The 17,036-nt window shown below is 40.3% G+C and overlaps 1 protein-coding gene across 15 annotated transcripts in view; it reads left to right on the forward strand.

Moving 5' to 3' along the window:
- Positions 1-15,891, forward strand: part of cacna1aa (calcium channel, voltage-dependent, P/Q type, alpha 1A subunit, a) — a 109,013-nt gene extending 93,122 nt beyond the window's left edge. For 7 of the 15 annotated variants that reach the window (XM_053239098.1, XM_053239094.1, XM_053239097.1 and 4 more), the window contains exons 42-48: positions 723-829; positions 2,196-2,331; positions 3,814-3,927; positions 5,516-5,560; positions 7,620-7,818; positions 11,400-11,641; positions 12,211-15,891. In XM_053239098.1, coding sequence (XP_053095073.1) covers positions 723-829; positions 2,196-2,331; positions 3,814-3,927; positions 5,516-5,560; positions 7,620-7,818; positions 11,400-11,641; positions 12,211-12,783 — 1,416 coding nt within the window. In that variant the 3' untranslated portion in view covers positions 12,784-15,891. The remainder of the gene's footprint in view (positions 1-722; positions 830-2,195; positions 2,332-3,813; positions 3,928-5,515; positions 5,561-7,619; positions 7,819-11,399; positions 11,642-12,210) is intronic. The other 8 variants (XM_053239101.1, XM_053239102.1, XM_053239108.1 and 5 more) reach the window with 5 other exon arrangements.
- Positions 15,892-17,036: the final 1,145 nt, after the last annotated feature.

The raw sequence follows: 17,036 nt of genomic DNA on the forward strand, positions 1-17,036 counted from the left end.
TTATGTATTTAATTTTGACCTCGAATGACATTCCATAGTGTATTTGAGTATATTTACAGATAAAACATAAATTTCAGCATCACATATTGTGGTTACATCAAACTGTCAGACAGTGGAGCTGGACTTAGCACTGCTCCTCACTCGAGCTGATATCACATTTATGGTCAGAATCACGCATAACCGAGACATGCCTCTGTTTTAGACAAACCCCACCCCCCCACGAATTGGTCAAAGACAGAGTATTACCAGTCCCCTCTGAGGAAATTCTCCCAGAAGCACTACGTGCTCTGTGCCATACAAAGATGCCAAGGCAGAATAGCTGGCAACTGTTACTGGTATTTTTGTCCTTAAAAGTGTATCATAGTCATATTGAAACATGCAGCCATACCATCTGAGTAACTAGAGATATTAGATGTAATGGTACTTGCCTCCGATTTAGCACCCAACTGGTTGCCAATGCCATTCATTTACTGGCACGATCACAGTAAATGAATTCTCAGCATGGTACCATTGACATCCTTCTTATAGCTTGGCTCAGAGGTTCACTTCATTGACTCACCAGACTCCAAATCCCAGAATGCCTGCTGACTGAACAATTTGACTGCCTTATGTTGCTGATGGATCTAATCCCATTTGCACCTGGGATCCCATCTCCTTCCCACCCCCCATTTTCCCATCTGCTTGCCTGATACCAGCTATAGGCCATGTTGTATCTTACACAGAATCGAACGCCATTAATGTTTCAGCGCCTGGAGCCACCATCACCGACGCAGAATGCTGGTCAGGGACTCAGTGGCCTTTCTGAACATCGACCGGACCCTAACAACTTGTAAGTAGATGTTTTGAATTTTCTGTTTTCTGTCATGTTTTTGCCCCTGAACTTCTGTCTGTCTGCTCTTTCTCCAATTTGGAAAGGGAGGAAAAAGTATATTAGGGTACAAGGGAATAAGTCTATTTATCATACTTCATTTGTCACTAATATATTTTTTAAAAAAGCTTATTATTTCTTGCAAGCTATTGCTATGATGATGCATGTCCAAATGTACATTAGAGAGATTGCTCCGTACACCCACATCCACCCTCACACCTGGCACTTCTGGGTCAGTAGTTGTTAGTCATGGAACCATGGAATCGTCATGGCATTGATGAAGCAGACTGATTGGGTCACTGTGGGTTTGTTGGGCCCCACTTACTGTCATAAGGCATCCTTCCTACTGGGTCTTTATCAGAACTTTCTCAAATTCCTTTATTATGAATCATATAGTTCCACAGACATATTTGGCATTTTTGTTTACATGAGCCACTGTGTCTATTACTACCACCCTGGAACGCTGCGCCTGAGGGATTCTGTTTAGTGTTTAGTAATAATAACCCACAGGCAAGTCTTCTATCTTAGAAATAGCACAATCCAGGACAATCCTACCACCCCAACCTTGCACCAGTGTAAGCTGGTTTACAAACAGATTTGATCTACCACTTATCACATTTCCTGTACAGCCAGGGTCGTCACCCCATTCCCCAATTACAGCATTAATGTTTGATGGCTATCTAAGGATCTTATGTCCAATGTTTGTGTATTCTATTTCTCACATTTATATGTCTCATCATTTACACTGCATTGAATGAGACTTATGCCAATAACATGAATAAACAGTTGTTGTTAACAAGCCTACATGCCTTCTACAATAGTGATGTGGTAGTCTCTATGGCAAGGATAGTCAACTAAAATTGGTCAACTAAAAGGTCCGGCTACATAAGATTCTTCATTTACAGAGGTTTAGATGATTGGCTAACATGACTGACTGATGACAATTACCTTTTAATGCTCAAAATTTAGTGAATAGTTCATATGTGGTTTATTAGCTAATAACCTTTGTCCCAGTGTATTTAAAAATCCACTGCAAGTATATCTATGTATATTTTATTGTAATTGTAGCATTATCTTCAAATCTTCATTATAATGGAGAGCATATATCAGAGCAAGTATCAGAGTATCAGTAGTCACTTGCTGAATGTTTGTGCTTATAGGGCATTAATTTGCCTTTAAATTGTCAATGTAATTAGGGTGAACAGATATGTGGGCTAAGTGTAACACAAAGTCAAACTGAATATCAGTTCTGTGAAAGGAACATGCAGTAATTATTATTATAAGTATATGTAAGGGAGAAAAGCATTCTAGCTGTGTATATGGTTAGGGCCGTGGATGGGGGCATCCCAGAGAGCCAGTCATGGGTCACGGCCAGAGCTCAGGAGATGTCTCAGAAAGCAGGCAGCTGGAGCCCAGAAGGCCAGCCAACAGAGGACATGACCGAGAACCGGCACACATTGCAGGTAACCTGAATACACACTCAGCACAATCAAGACACTTTTTATATGCTCTTTTACACACTCAGAAATACTTCATATTCAAACACCTTGCCATACAGACAAACATGCACTTGTGATGATTTAGTGCATCCTTATAAAGATGCATGCAGAGATTTTGTGTGTTATGTGGGTGAGCGTAAAATTTTATGTATGTATTTTTAGAAGTGACAGGAACTGACACTTCTTGTTTGCATTCTGTGGGACTTTATTAATCTACTCTGAAGGATTAATCTAGCTGCAGGCGTCATACCATTTTTCCATATTTTCCCATCAGAGATTTGGGGAATTCTGTGATCCACGCTGCTCTCTGTAACTCACACACTCAGTGTTTCTCCTCTTTTACTTCCAGTTTCTCTGTCTGATAGTAAAAACTCATTTCATCTTATGTGCTCATCCATTGCTGTCTCAGAGGGATGTTTGAACCTCTCTGGTCTTCCAAATGGTCAAGCATTATACACTCCCGCCCAGCTCTGCTAGCTTTATGACATGTTCATGAAATTATTACCAAAAAGTACAACCACCAATAGTATGTGTGGGTTTTACTTTACTCCTTACAGTCAGCTTATTGGCACTTTTCATAAAATTGAGTTATCTACTCAGCCAATCATATGGCAGCAGCAAAGTGTATAAAATAACGCATATACAGGTCAAGAGCTTCAGTTAATGTTCACATCAAACATCAGAATGACATGTGGCATGGTTGTTGGTGCCAGATGGGCTGGTTTGAGTATTTCAGAGACTAGGATTTTCACACACAACAGTCTGTAGAATTTACACAGAATGGTGTGAAAAACAACAACAACAACAAAAAAAAAAATCCTGTGAGTGGAGACTGAAACACCTTGTTGATGAGAGAGATCAGAGGAGAATGACCAGACTGGTCTGTGCATTCTGAGATGCTTTTCTGCTCACCACAGTTGTAAAGAGTGATCATTTGAGTTACTGTATCCTTTCTGGCAGCTCTAACCAATCTCGCTGTTTTCCTCATCAAGGCATTTCCACCCACAGAACTGTCACTCACTCAGTGTTTTTTGTTTTTCATTTGTTTTTTGTTGTGTGTGAAAATCCCAGGAGATCAGCAATTTCTGAAAAACTCAAACCAGCCCATCTTGTACCAATAACCATGCCACAATAAAAGAGATCACACACAGAGATCACACATTTTCTTCATTCTGATGTTTGATGTGAACATTAACTGAGGCTCTTAGCCTGTATGTGCATTATTTTATGCATTGTGCTGCTGCCACATGATTGGCTGACTGAATAACTGCATGAATGTGCAGGTGTACAGGTATTCTTAATGGTAAACATTTCGAAGGTCATTTACAATGAGCACTGAGGCATAAAGACACAGTTGAGGTGGGACTGTGCCATCACACATCTCCTCAGAAAGCTGTCGTTCTGTCTGCGGGGGTCACGCGTGCTCTCTCACTCTGTTTTCCGCAGACGGTAGAGATGAGAGAGATGGGGCGGGACGGGTTCTCGGACACTGAGCCCTTCCTGCCAATGGAAGGCCACAGCAGGGCAGCTTCCATGCCTCGACTCCCAGCAGACAACCAAGTGAGCACTTCCTCAAGTCAGCTTCTCGCTTTTGCCTGTCTCTCATTGACATTCCTTTTGTCTTTCTTTTCCAAAGTCTCTCATTACCTTTCCCCTTTTCCTCTCTTTCACCTTTGCGAATGAGAATTCACTGTCAAATTGTAATAAAACATTCTCTAAAATAAGAAGTCCATATAAGAACACCATGGTGCAGTGAGAATGCTAGTGCAGCATAATAACATAAGATGAAAATCCTGTAAATCCTGAGACTTTTTCACAAGTAATCCAATAATATTGGACCAAAACTTTAAATCTGTAGAAATGCATGGGAACTATATATATATATATTTCACCAGAAGGAATAAAATAGATTTTTTTTTAAAAAAAGGATCTTTTCCTCTCTTCATACAACTCATTCATTTCATTCAACACCATCCACAGTGACTGTCGTGGTCCGTGACGCAGCACGCACACACACACACACACACACACACACACAGTAGCACACAGGAAGTGTATGTGGAAGAAGTAAATTTTGAACCTCAGCAGTGTTAACTTCTTTTTTTTAATTTATTTTTTTCTTTTAAAATACATTTTCCAATTAATTCTTTGCCTAAAGTTTGCCTAAAGTTAAACTACAGTGTTTTTCCACTCTAATCTCTCTCCACTGTGTGTGTGTGTGTGTGTGTGTGTGTGTGTGTGTGTGTGTGTGTGTGAGTGAGTGAGTGAGTGAGTGAGTGAATACCACAAATAAGAATTTAATCTGGTTTCCCTGCACTGAGAAAAGTAAATGATAAATAAATGATTAAATTGCTTAAATTGATTAAATGATTTTATAAAATTCAAAACTCGAACAATATCAGTGTTCAGATGAGATAGACGTGAGAGAAAATCTTCCCAAAGCTGTTCTTATAGACTTTTAATCATCTTTCACACACTGGAGCAATAAATTAAAAAGTAGTTCTGGTTACTTTACACTTTCCTGAAGGGTTTGTGGTCTCCCAATGCAGATAAATGAGTTTATATCTGTGGTAATCACACACACACACAGTGGGATTATCAGTGCAGTTTGCAGCAAAGCGTGTGTGTGTGTGTTTCTGTGTGTGTGTGTGTTGTGATATTTCCATGGTTCTTGTGTGAGATTTGGTGTGTAAGTATAGAAGTTTGGTGTGTAAGTGTAGATGTCGTGCTCACCATACCTGCAGTAGTTAAATGTAAACGTAGTTTTCTGTTCTGTACCATGTTGTGTTTTATTGTGTTGATGTGATCATGGTGTCTCTAACACTGCTTCTGGCCCTTGGTTTGTGTGTATGTGTTACTGTGGTAAGTGTCTCTCCCTTTTACAACTGCTTCTGTTTCTAACTCATCTCTCTCTCTCTCTCTCTTTCTCTCTCTCTCTCTCTTTGCCCTCTTTCACTCCCTTTTCTTCACTCCTTCCCTTTATCCTTGAATATAATCCTTCACTCTAATCCTGCATCTCTCTCTGTCCTTGTCCTGGTGACTGTCTGCATTTGTATTTGTGTGTGTGTGTGTGTGTGTGTGTGTGTGTGTGTATGTTGTTATACCATCTGCGTGCTGCCAATGTGGCTCTGTGTGCTTATGGCTTTAGCAGCAGCCGAGGAGGAGAGGAAAGCATCGAGGGAATAACCTCAGTGTATGTTCTCAAATTCCATCTGTCTAACTCTTCCTCTGTTCCTCCTGTTTGTCTCTGGCTATTAATCATCAATTATTTAGCTTAACAATGAGATAAAGTGCCAGATTTTGTTAAAAAAAAAAAAACAGACTGCTTTCCAATTTCTGCTTTCATCTTCCATATATCAGCTGTCTGAGTTCAAGCCTGTATATTTCTGCCTGCCTGCCTGCTTGTCTGTCTGCTAGTCTGTCTCTCTGTAGCTTTGCCTGGTGTGGCCGACCAGCATGTGCTCATAATCAGTTAAATGATAAACCACAATAATTAAAGTGCACAGTATTATCACTAACATTTTATTTAACACTACAAATGCATTGTAAAAAGATTCAATCTCTCAGCTTAAACCCTTAAACATTTTGTGCATTACTCTATAACAGGCTTTTTGTTTTTCAGAATAATTTCACAGTAGAACCCATTTAGAAAGCTAGGGTTAGATAATACTCAAGACAAACCTTAAGGAAAAGTTTATGAAGTTTAGGCAGGGTATTGTGCAGTCAGGAAACAAGACAGCGTCTCACTGTGAGAAAAGAACACCATACCCACAGAACACCATACCCACAGTGAAGTGTGGTGGTGGCAGCACCATGTTATGCGGCTGCTTCTGTACAGGTAGCGCTATTAATTTGAACAATATAATCACTAACATTTTATTGGGGCTGCTTCTCTAAATCTAGGATTGGGCCTCTAGTCAAAATAGAGGGAATCATGGATGGCTCCAAATACCAACCTATTTGGCACAAAAGCTGCAGGCCTCTGTTAGACAGCTAAATATGAAGAAGAATTTTACCTTCCAGCACAGTAACAACCCAAAGCACAAATCCAAGTTAACAAAGGAATGGCTTCAGAAGATCAGTGTCTTGGATTGGCCCAGTCAGATCCTTTCAAAAACCTGTGGAATGACTTGAAGAGGGCTGTGCACAGGAGATCCCCTCACAATCTGATAGATCTGGAGCATTTTTGCAAGGAAGAGTGGAATAAAATGGCCAAATCAAGATGTGTTAAGTTGGTAGACTCTTACTGAAAACCTCTTACTGAGTGCTGTATTACAAGCAAAAGGTATTTCAAGGAAAGTGTTAGTTAATGGGTGTGCATACATATGCAATGAGGTTGTTGTAGGTTTTTTCCCCTAAAACTTTGTTTTTTATTTAAATTTTGTTGGTTGGTATATCACATTAAAGGTGGAAAAAGATCTCACGTGATTTATTGGTTTAATTTTTTTACATGATGAAAACCTGCAATTTAACAGGAGTGTGTATTTTTTTTAATATCTGCTTTAGATAGATAGATAGATAGATAGATAGATAGATAAGAGCAGGTGTTTTTGGTTCTGGGTGCAACCTCAGAGCACTTCCTCTGGGATGAGAGCAGGAAGTGTGAGAAACACAAAGCATTGTGGAAGTTTGTCTGAGTGCTGCAGCTTCCTTATGGACAAAGAAACATTTTACATAACTGTGTGTTTTTGTAGCATTTAACTTTGATTAACATTCATTTTGGTTACTGACACATTGCCATTTAGGAAGCTAGATCAATTACTCATCTAAAGATGGGGTTCCTTGAGGAACCTTTTTATATGAATGTAGTCTATTAGAAATTATGACCTATGATGGTGCTGAACAACGTGGTATGCTATTGCTGGTGCAGAATGGTCTTTATGGACTTTAGATATTTTCTATTCTGGATGCATGGCATGACCCTCATCTCTTCTGCTGTTAGTTTTCATTATCTAGCTGCATATCTTTTTGCCCTTAGAGCATCCAGGAGATTGCATGATGGATGTGGGGCTGCTATGATTTGCTTAGCTTGCGTGTGTATTGTGTGTGTTTAGTCAAACACACAGCTACCTGCAGTCTAGGCAGTCTTGTATACACACACACATAAATACACACACATAAACACACAAATAAAAGCATACACTGGTCAGACAGTATAAATTTTCATCTCCCTCCCCAGCTTCACTTGGCTCTTTGCTCATACAACAACACCTCTCTATATTTTGTCATCTCCCTTCCTGCTGTCTTCACAGACTATAACAGACAACAGCCCTATGAAGCGGTCAGCCTCGTCACTTGGTCATGGCCGTTTGGGGCGGGTGCCACGGGGTGATGATTATGCCATGGAACGAGTGATGCCAGAGGAAGGACCAAGGCATGGACATCGGCGCAGAGATCGCAGCCACCGAGCCTCTGAGAGATCGCTCAGCCGCTACACTGATGCCGACACAGGTCAGACAGACAGGACTCTTAGGGATTTTAGGGATGATGAAGAAGTCAAAACCAGCAGTTGTGGTAGTGATGATGGTGGTGATGATGATTATCATGATAATGAATAGATCCCTTAGCCACTAAACTGATTGTGACATGGGTCAGAGTTCAGTGGTAGCTGAAAAGGAATTGACCAGGAAATGTTTTGGGGATCATCAAGAGACAAGTCCATAATTATGAGGAAGAGGGCAGTTAGCACTTTTTTTTCTCTCTCTAAGTGTTCAGCTGCCGTGTTATGCATCATGAGCAGCAGTTGATGCAGAAAAGATGTGGTGATTTCATGTGTCTTAGAGGAGGCATGTGCTAGCCTTCACCCTCCCCATTTAGTTAGCTTTAGCCGTCATGTGATAGGAGAGAGCTAGCTAGTGGGTGGGAATAGGCAAATGACCTGTACGCCATCCGTCTGTCTAACGTTGTGCAGCATGTCATTAGTTAATGAGTGATACATATTGCATTAGTCAGTGCATATGGTATAATCAGATATTTGTAATGTCCCACTGAGTACTAAGTGGCCACTTTTCCATTTGTAACCTTTATAGATGCATATGAAATGTAAAATGTGAGCCTTGATTAAAAATTATGCAACTGCTCTATGGCTTTGGTTGTGAGGGGAAGAGGATAACTATTGGATGGTTATAATAGGACCTAGGCCACAATATTTTGTTTCCTGTCAAATGCAGGGGACATGAAAAAGTTAATAAAAGCTTTGTGGATGAGATTAGGAGATCAGAGTGTAGTTATGGAATTGGATTCACAAGAAGTCTAGAACAGTTTGATTAGGGGAATGTCTTATTGTGTAATCAAAACATGGACTGCAATGTCTGAATAGACTAGAGTCACAATTGTGAATACAGTCAAAGTTTCTCTTTAGTTGAGCTTTGTCATAAGGGTTTCCAGTTGAAGAGCATCAGCTTGAGTGGGATTGACCTTGCTCCCCATAATATCGACACAGCTTCTGATTATATACACTCACTGAGCACTTTATTAGGAACACTATACTAATACTGTAGGCCCCCCCAGTGGCATGGATTCCACAAGATGCTGGAAACCTTTGAGATTATGGTCCATGGTGACATGATTGCATCAAGCAATTCCTGCAGATTTTCAGCTGCATTTTCTCGCTGCGAATCTCCCATTCCACCACATTTCAAAGGTGTTCTATTGAATTCAGTTACAGTGAATGGGAAGGCCGCTGAAGAACACTGAAGTCATTGTCAAATTCAAATCAAATTTAAGTTCAAATTTTATTGGTCACACACATGGTTATTACAACTGTCCATGACATAAAATAAAATTTACATAAACCAGAATTTACTATTATACAGGGAGAAAAGGAAAAATATAAAAACATAATATAAGGAATATAAAATATCGCAGCAACAGTATGACTATATTTGGAATAAAGTGCAAATAAATGCAGTTGTATGTGCAATATAACACTGTGCAACATCGGGCTGAGGTAGTTGTTGTGAAATTGCCAACATATATAATAAATATTTATAAATATAGGGTAATGTGGGTATATTAACAGGAATGTAAGGGGTGTGGGTGTTGTGCAAACAAGTCCAAGGTCTAGTCCTAGGAAATGTTCATGGAACCAGTTTGCGACAACTTCTGCTTTGTGACATGGTACACTATCATGCTGGAAGTAGACATTAGAAGATGGTAAACTGTGGCCATGAAGGGATGCACAAGGTCAGCAACGATACTCAAATAGGCTGTGGCATTTGAAAAGGCAAGCAAAGATTGATTGGTTTTAACGGGTCAAAGTAGGCCAAGAAAACATTCCCCACACCAGTACCACCTCCGCCAGCCTGGACTTTTTGATACAAGGCAGCTTGGGTCCATGGATTCATGCTGTTGGTGCCAAATTCTGACCCTAACATCTGTGTGCCTCAGCAGAAATCGAGATTCATCAGACCAGGCTACATTTTTCCGGTCTTCAACCATCCAGTTTGGGTGAGCCTGTGCCCACTGCAGCCACAGCTTTCTGTTCTTGCTGAAGTCTCAATGTGGACTTCTGCTGTTTTTGCCCATCCACCTCAAGATTTGAGGTGTTGTGCATTATGAGATGCTTTTCTGCTCACCACAATTCTACAGAGTGATTATCTGAATTGCTGTAGCTTTTCTGTCAGCTTAAACCAGTCTGGCCATGCTCCGTTGACCTCTCTCATCAACAAGACATTTCCATCCACAGAACTGCAGCTCATTGGGTGTTTATTCTTTATTGAATCCTCCTGAATACACTCTAGAGACTGTTGTGAGTGAAAATCCCAGGAGATCAGCATTATAGAAATAATCAAACCAGCTCATCTGGCACCAACAATCATTCCACAGTCAAAATCACTGAGATCAGATTTTTTCCTTATTCTGATGGTTGTTGTGAACTTTACCTGAACCTGCTGGCCTGTATCTGCATGATTTTATGCATTGCACTGCTGCCACATGATTGGCTGATTAGATAATTGCATGAATGAGTAGGTGTACAGGTGTTCCTAATAAAGGGCTCGGTGAGTATAGCTTCCAGTGTTCCTCAGATGCCTAGGTTTACATAATTTTATCTTCCTGGATTGAGGAAGAGTTAACTTGTCAGGCCTTTCCCCCCTCATGGAGTACATTGAGTTTAATTAGTGGATCTATGCACTCTTATCTCTGCACCTATAAGGTGCTGTTCATACCGCAGGTCTATAAGGTCCTGTTCATACTTTGTGTTAACATCCATCACAGGTGATCGGATCACAAACGTACAGCCGAGACAGACAGAAACGATAACATGCATCTCATTCCAACCATTGGTTCTTGCATACAAGTTAAACTATAAAGCTCAGTTTTGCACACAGCGAAAGGGTAAGACTTTGCAAAAAGCATAGGCATCATCAATGGTGATGTACATGAAAGAGAGGTTTTGGGTGGAAGTAATTAGCCAGCTGGTGGTTAAAATGCTGGAAAACCTGGCCAGAAATAATGGACTGGGATATGTTTTAAAATTCATGAGCCTGAAATTAGAAAGTGAATTCATTTGTCATAAACTTCAAAGAGCTTATCCTATATTATTAATATTATTAACTAATTAACACATCAGAAGTAACAGAGCTGAGGAAAAAACTCCCTGCACATATGCAACAATCTACACCCATGCTATTCCCTTTAGGTCATTAGAATTATATCATTTTTGGTTTGGAGATGCTATTATTATTACTACTACTACTATGAATATAATAATAATAATAATAATAAAAAGTATTATTATTATTATTATTATTATTATTATGTAAATATCATTATCCCCAAGCCAAAAAATAGTATTCATTATAAAGTATTTCTAATGTCCTAAAGTTAATAGTATTTTTATAGTATTTTTATTTATTGTTGTGTTGCAGCAAGTTTTTCCTCTCCACTGTAACCTCTGGTGTGTTTATTAGGGTTGCAACTCTACAAACAAATTTCTGTAATGCTGCCTTAGAATATATATACATAAATTTTAATTTTATTAGGTATTTCATCAGCAAACGCTGAAGATGACTCCCATGGTAATGTTGTAGGTCTTGGCACAGATCTGAGCACCACCACGCAGTCGGGCGACATGCCACCCAAAGAGAAAGAGCGTGAACGTGGCCGTGCCAAAGAGCGGCGCCATCACCACCACCACCATCACCATCACCATCACAGCTCAGTGGAGAAGGAGCGCTACACACCTGAGAGAGAGCGAGGAGACTATGGGCACCGGCAGCGCCGCTGGTCCCGGTCACCCAGTGAGGGCCGAGAGTGCCTCACTCACCGCCAGGTGGGCTTGCATGAAAATCACATGCTTACTTTGCTCCACAGTGAATCCATCGATACTGATGGATTTTGAAGCTCCCTTTGCACTGTGCTGTGTTTTTTTTCCACTGTCCACTGGAACATGTGTGTCTGTAGGATTATGACAGACAGGAAGACCATGAAATTAGGAGGTGAAAAGTTAATTTATCATACACTTCACAGAGATTATTCTGTAGGAAAGATGACATGATGAATGGTTCTAGTTCTTTTTCACCGTTCCAATGGAATTCAACTCCTCTTCATTTGTTTTCTCCTGTTTTGGTCTCTTTTTTTGTCTTTGTCCTCTGTGTAACATGTTGCTTCTCAACATTGGATCGTTTTGTTTTTTTTTGTCATTTTGCATTTGCCCACACCACTGTCCTGCTTCTCTGTGTGTTCTTTTACTTTACCACAACTGTACTTTTTCCCTCCTTACTGTTGTTGTGTCGTCGTCTTCTCCCTCCCTCTTTCTTCCTCTCTCTCTTTCGCTCTCGTTTTGTGGATAAATTTTGTCGTTCTTTTTTGTTTTATTTGCCTTGTCCCATTTTCATGTAGGGCAGTAGTTCGGTGAGTGGCAGCCCTGTGCCCTCAACATCCGGGACGAGCACACCTCGGCGAGGTCGACGCCAACTGCCCCAGACACCCGCCACCCCACGCCCGCACGTCACCTACTCACCCGTGGTCCGTAAACCAGTTGGTACACCGCCTTCGGGTCCACAGAGCCGCCTACCCACCCCAACCCAGAGGCGCTTCTCTCCACCTGTGCCTGAACCACCTGTACCCCCTCATCATGGCTCTGGCCGCCGTGCCCGATGGTGCCCAGGTTCATCTGAAAGTGCACCAGGCGATGGCTTTTATGATTTTGAACGGTGCGAGCCACCCGCTTACGAGCCAAACCCAGGACAGGGCAACCCGCACCCACATAACCCACCACCACACCCCCGTTCACCTAGGACTGCTCGCCCCCCTGGTGCTCGTCGCATGCCTAACGGGTACCGTTCCTCCTCACCCTCGCCACAGCGACATGCACCCCCTCACAGTGCACCTCACAAGCCTCCGCATCCCAGAGGGCCCAGGAAAGGGCTGCATGAACCCTACAGCGAGACAGATGAGGATGACTGGTGCTAGCCTCTGGGAGAGGGGAGGGAGGGAGCAAGGACACAAGAAAGGAAGAGATCACACTGGCAGTTGCTGGCTTGAGACACAGAGACTAGATGTTCTGACATGGGAGGCAGGTTTGCCTTGGATTCTGGTAGCCTCTGAGAAAATGGAGGGACTAAGGGAATAAAGGTAGATTAAATTGTTTTGGGAACATCACAGAAATGAGACATCACTAGAGGCAGATCCCTGGTCCCCCTGCCCTAGGGTTAACACCAGGAAGTATGTTGGTGCTAGCATTGGAGGTGGAGAGGATCAAATGTTAGATTTAGGGAACATGCCAGCAGTTGCTGGAACAGGACCCAGCTGCAGGCAAGAGTCACTTGCAGGAAAGGCAGTGACGCCCCTAAGTGTGCATGTTCCAGAGAAAGCACAGCAGAAGTGTGCTGGGAGGCTCAGGGGAAAATTGAGGCATGCTTCCCTTCTTTTCATTATGTTCCCTTTTTCTTTTTCTCTACTGCCTGCTGTTTTCCTGCACAGGACTGGATGATTTAAAATGATCAGAAAGAGGAGGTGGGTTGGGGTGGGGGACAAGAAAATCTGAAAAATTATAAATAACTCTTTATAAAGGAAGTGAACATGCAGAATGCTATTACTGACAGGAGGAATGTCTGCATTTTTGGATATGTTGTGTATCTTCGGCAGACAAAATGACAAAAGCCACAACTGTGGTGAAGAGACCTCAGAAAAGTTCATGAATTCACAATCTAAACATGGAGATTCACCACTCGCTTTACTCAACTTGACTGGAGCACCGTCTATTGCAAAAATCCACCCACATGTTGGGTAATATTGATGAGTTTTATCATCTGTGTTTACTGTTAATAATTATTTCAGTGAGGGTGAGGAGGCCACTGGCCGTGTGTGTGTGTGTGTGTGTGTGTGTGTGTGTGTGTGTGTGTGTGAGTGTGAGAGAGAGAGAGAGAGAGAGAGAGAGAGAGAGAGAGAGAGAGGGGTTTTGTTTAAATGGTAGGTTTGGGCTCGGGCACACACACCCTGACTGTATTTGGGAATCCAGGCCCTCACAGCTCCTGACCCTTAAAACCTGAGAGCAAAGAAACACAAATGAAAAGTGGGGATGAAAAAAAATGAACCAGTCTTCACTCTTCCTTCTTCTATGGCTTCTCCTCCTCCTTCTTCTTCTGCTTCTTGTTAGAGACATTGAAGCTTGATTCTTCTGTTGCACTGCTCAGCTTTGTTTGAACTCCTAGAATAAAAATTCCCTTGCATGATTGAAACAACAACAACAAAAAAAAAAAAATTAACAAAGAAACTTTGAATGAATTGGGGTGGGGTGAATTTTCTTGGTCCTTTCATTATGTCTGTAAAGTTCTCTCTCATGTCCCTGGCCTCCGCCCTTCACTCGTCCCTGACATTGTCCCTCGCGCTTTTAGGGATGGCACAAAGGGGACAAGAGGCCAACGCTCTCCATTTTTAAATCTTCTGCTTTCTTACTACAGTAAAGTGGGATAGAGTCCCGATACACTTTTGTAACAGATTTATTGCCACATGGCCAGTGTTGCTACCAAAAGGATTATGATTAAGAAAAAAAACTGGTAGATTATTATTGACTTGACAGCACAATTATTTTAGTGATAAAAAAGCATTTTGTAACATTATTATTTGCATTCATCTTACAATTTATTAATAATTTGCTTATTTGCCCAAAATTTCAGACATTTAAGCAAGCGCACACACACACACACACACGCACACACAAACACACACATTCTGTTTATACACATGGACTCTTTTCCCCTTACTCTAGTCTTCCAGGGTGTGATGGAGTGAGAAGGGAGTGGAGGAGGTGACAAGAGAGAGAACCTCTTCATCTTTCTATTAGATTTGTTATTGATTATGATGATGATGATACCTCCAGAAGATAAGACAACGATGATGATGATGATGATGATTATGATTATGATGATGATAATGATTTTGGTTTCATTTTGTTTTTGACTCAGCTGTGCTCTTTGTATTGCCATATTTGTTTTGGTGTGGTTCTGTTTATGTGGTATGTGGAGCTCTGTAGCAGTGATGCATTCTGGGCCATGGTTGTCTCACTTTTGACCTCCAGCTAACCTAGTCTTCAACCTAGTATTTAATGTGCACACTTGTCCCTTATTCATCAAAAGTAAAAACACATACTGTCTTAGATGTAAAAAGTACTATTTTCCTAGAATGTCAAATTATTAGGTATAAAGCATAATATTGTATATTGTGAATTAATACAGGTGTACATAAGATTTAATTAACCTGAGCTCAAATCTACCGGAATATCATATTTTTTATGATCACATACAATCATACAAAATTGCATATCCTAAATATATATCGTCATAACTGATGATAGCAGAGAACATATTTATAGACCACATGTGTAAAATCAGAGAATAACACAGAATGGAAAAGCCCCAATGTGCAATTTTGAGTTCAGGAGTAATGTTTGCCCTTTTTGCATACATGAAATCAGTTTTATTGTTTAGATTTACTCTCCAGTTTAGAGTATGTCCACTAGGGACGCTATGTGTTAGGATAGTGTGATGTGGCTATATGTTTGAGAAAGGAACAGAGCTCCACTACCTCCAGAGGACCAGTAGATGGCACTGTGCTCCACAGTACGAGTCTGTAGACCTGACTCATTGTCACACTTTTTGTGTTCCATATTTATGTCAATGTTCTGTATTTAGGATTTATGTGGTGCACCATTCTGTGTTCAGGACATGTGACACAGCCAATCAGACTGCACAGGAACACAGGAACATGTAACACAGCCATTCAAATTGCATGGGATGAAACAATGACCGGGCCTTTTCTGCCAAAACCTCTGTCTCTTGTGTCCCACTGATATTTGTGTCCCTGCGGCCCAAATATAATCAATATTTCCCCATTATTCACAAAACTCCTGACTTTAGTCGTACAAATTCACTGCCAAAAATCGTTCTGAAGCACACAGGCATCATTATATATGTAGCATTTAATACTAACATGCATAGCACATTTTGTGTGTGTGTGAGTGAGAGAGAGAGAGAACTTAAGCCTTTATTTTTACATAGAACTTATATATATATATATATATATATATATATATATATATATATATATATATATATATATATATATGTGTGTGTATATATATATGTGTATATATATATATATATAACACACAGATCACTGATCACAGTGTTGAATGTACAGCTAAAGGCTCCCACTGCTACTTGAGCATTAGCTATCGTGTTTAGGAATGTATCATTGCCTGCAGTTATTTAATTCTTCATTTTAAATCAGTTTATATTAGTAATTACAGTGAAACTAATAGTACAGGTGAATTAACTGAGTGAGAAAAGTAAAAAATGGACCCACTGACAAATTCTGTGTATTTAAAGGGCTAATAAAGTAATGTGACATATTTAATAATTTGAAAGATGTAGTGGTTTTAAGGTTTTTGTATACACTGTCTTTCTAAAACCTTAATTAAACTTCATAATTGGCTTAGTTAAACCTTTACAGCACACAACAAAATTTACATAATGCAAAATGTTTGATTCAGAACCAGAAGAATTGTTGCTAGCATGCTGTGCAGCAACCCCAAATTTTAGAAAAGTGGTAAAAAAAAAAGTAGCTTTCAATTATTTAAGGTGTTTTTGTGTTTGTGCTTTTTTGTTTCTTTATTTGCCAGATGCTTTTATAAATAAAAAGGCAGAGCTAAGCAGTTTAAAGGTACTGCTGGGAAATTACAATTCACTCATTGTCAAGAAGGAAACTTTCAATCCACCGCATCTGTTTGTCTGATTTACACATTGCAGTGCAGTTACTTCATACATAATATATTTAAAATGACCCAAAATATAAAACATAAACAAATCATTATCAATATGATATTATATTGTGTATAATATAGGATTTCTTTTTCATTATTTTGTCTTTGTATTTTGCTCCCCACCTCTGTACCTGCTCTTATAGAAACTATTATAGAAACAATAAAAAGGAGTTGAAGGAAGCTTATATAACTGCTAACCAATATATACCAGCAAATATATAACTTGTATAACCCACCTTTAATTATGAGGCTGATAGGCACTACATCACGTACAAGGTATTAAAGCAAGTGGGAGCCAGAAACTGTAGCATGCAGGATTTTGTGTGTGTATGTGTGTGTGTTTCTCTGTCTGTCTTTGTGTGTGACGACATTTTTCTCACTCTTTCATCACAAACCTTTACTA

Source organism: Pangasianodon hypophthalmus, chromosome 13, assembly GCF_027358585.1.
Source record: "Pangasianodon hypophthalmus isolate fPanHyp1 chromosome 13, fPanHyp1.pri, whole genome shotgun sequence".
NCBI classification, from domain to species: Eukaryota; Metazoa; Chordata; class Actinopteri; order Siluriformes; family Pangasiidae; genus Pangasianodon; species Pangasianodon hypophthalmus.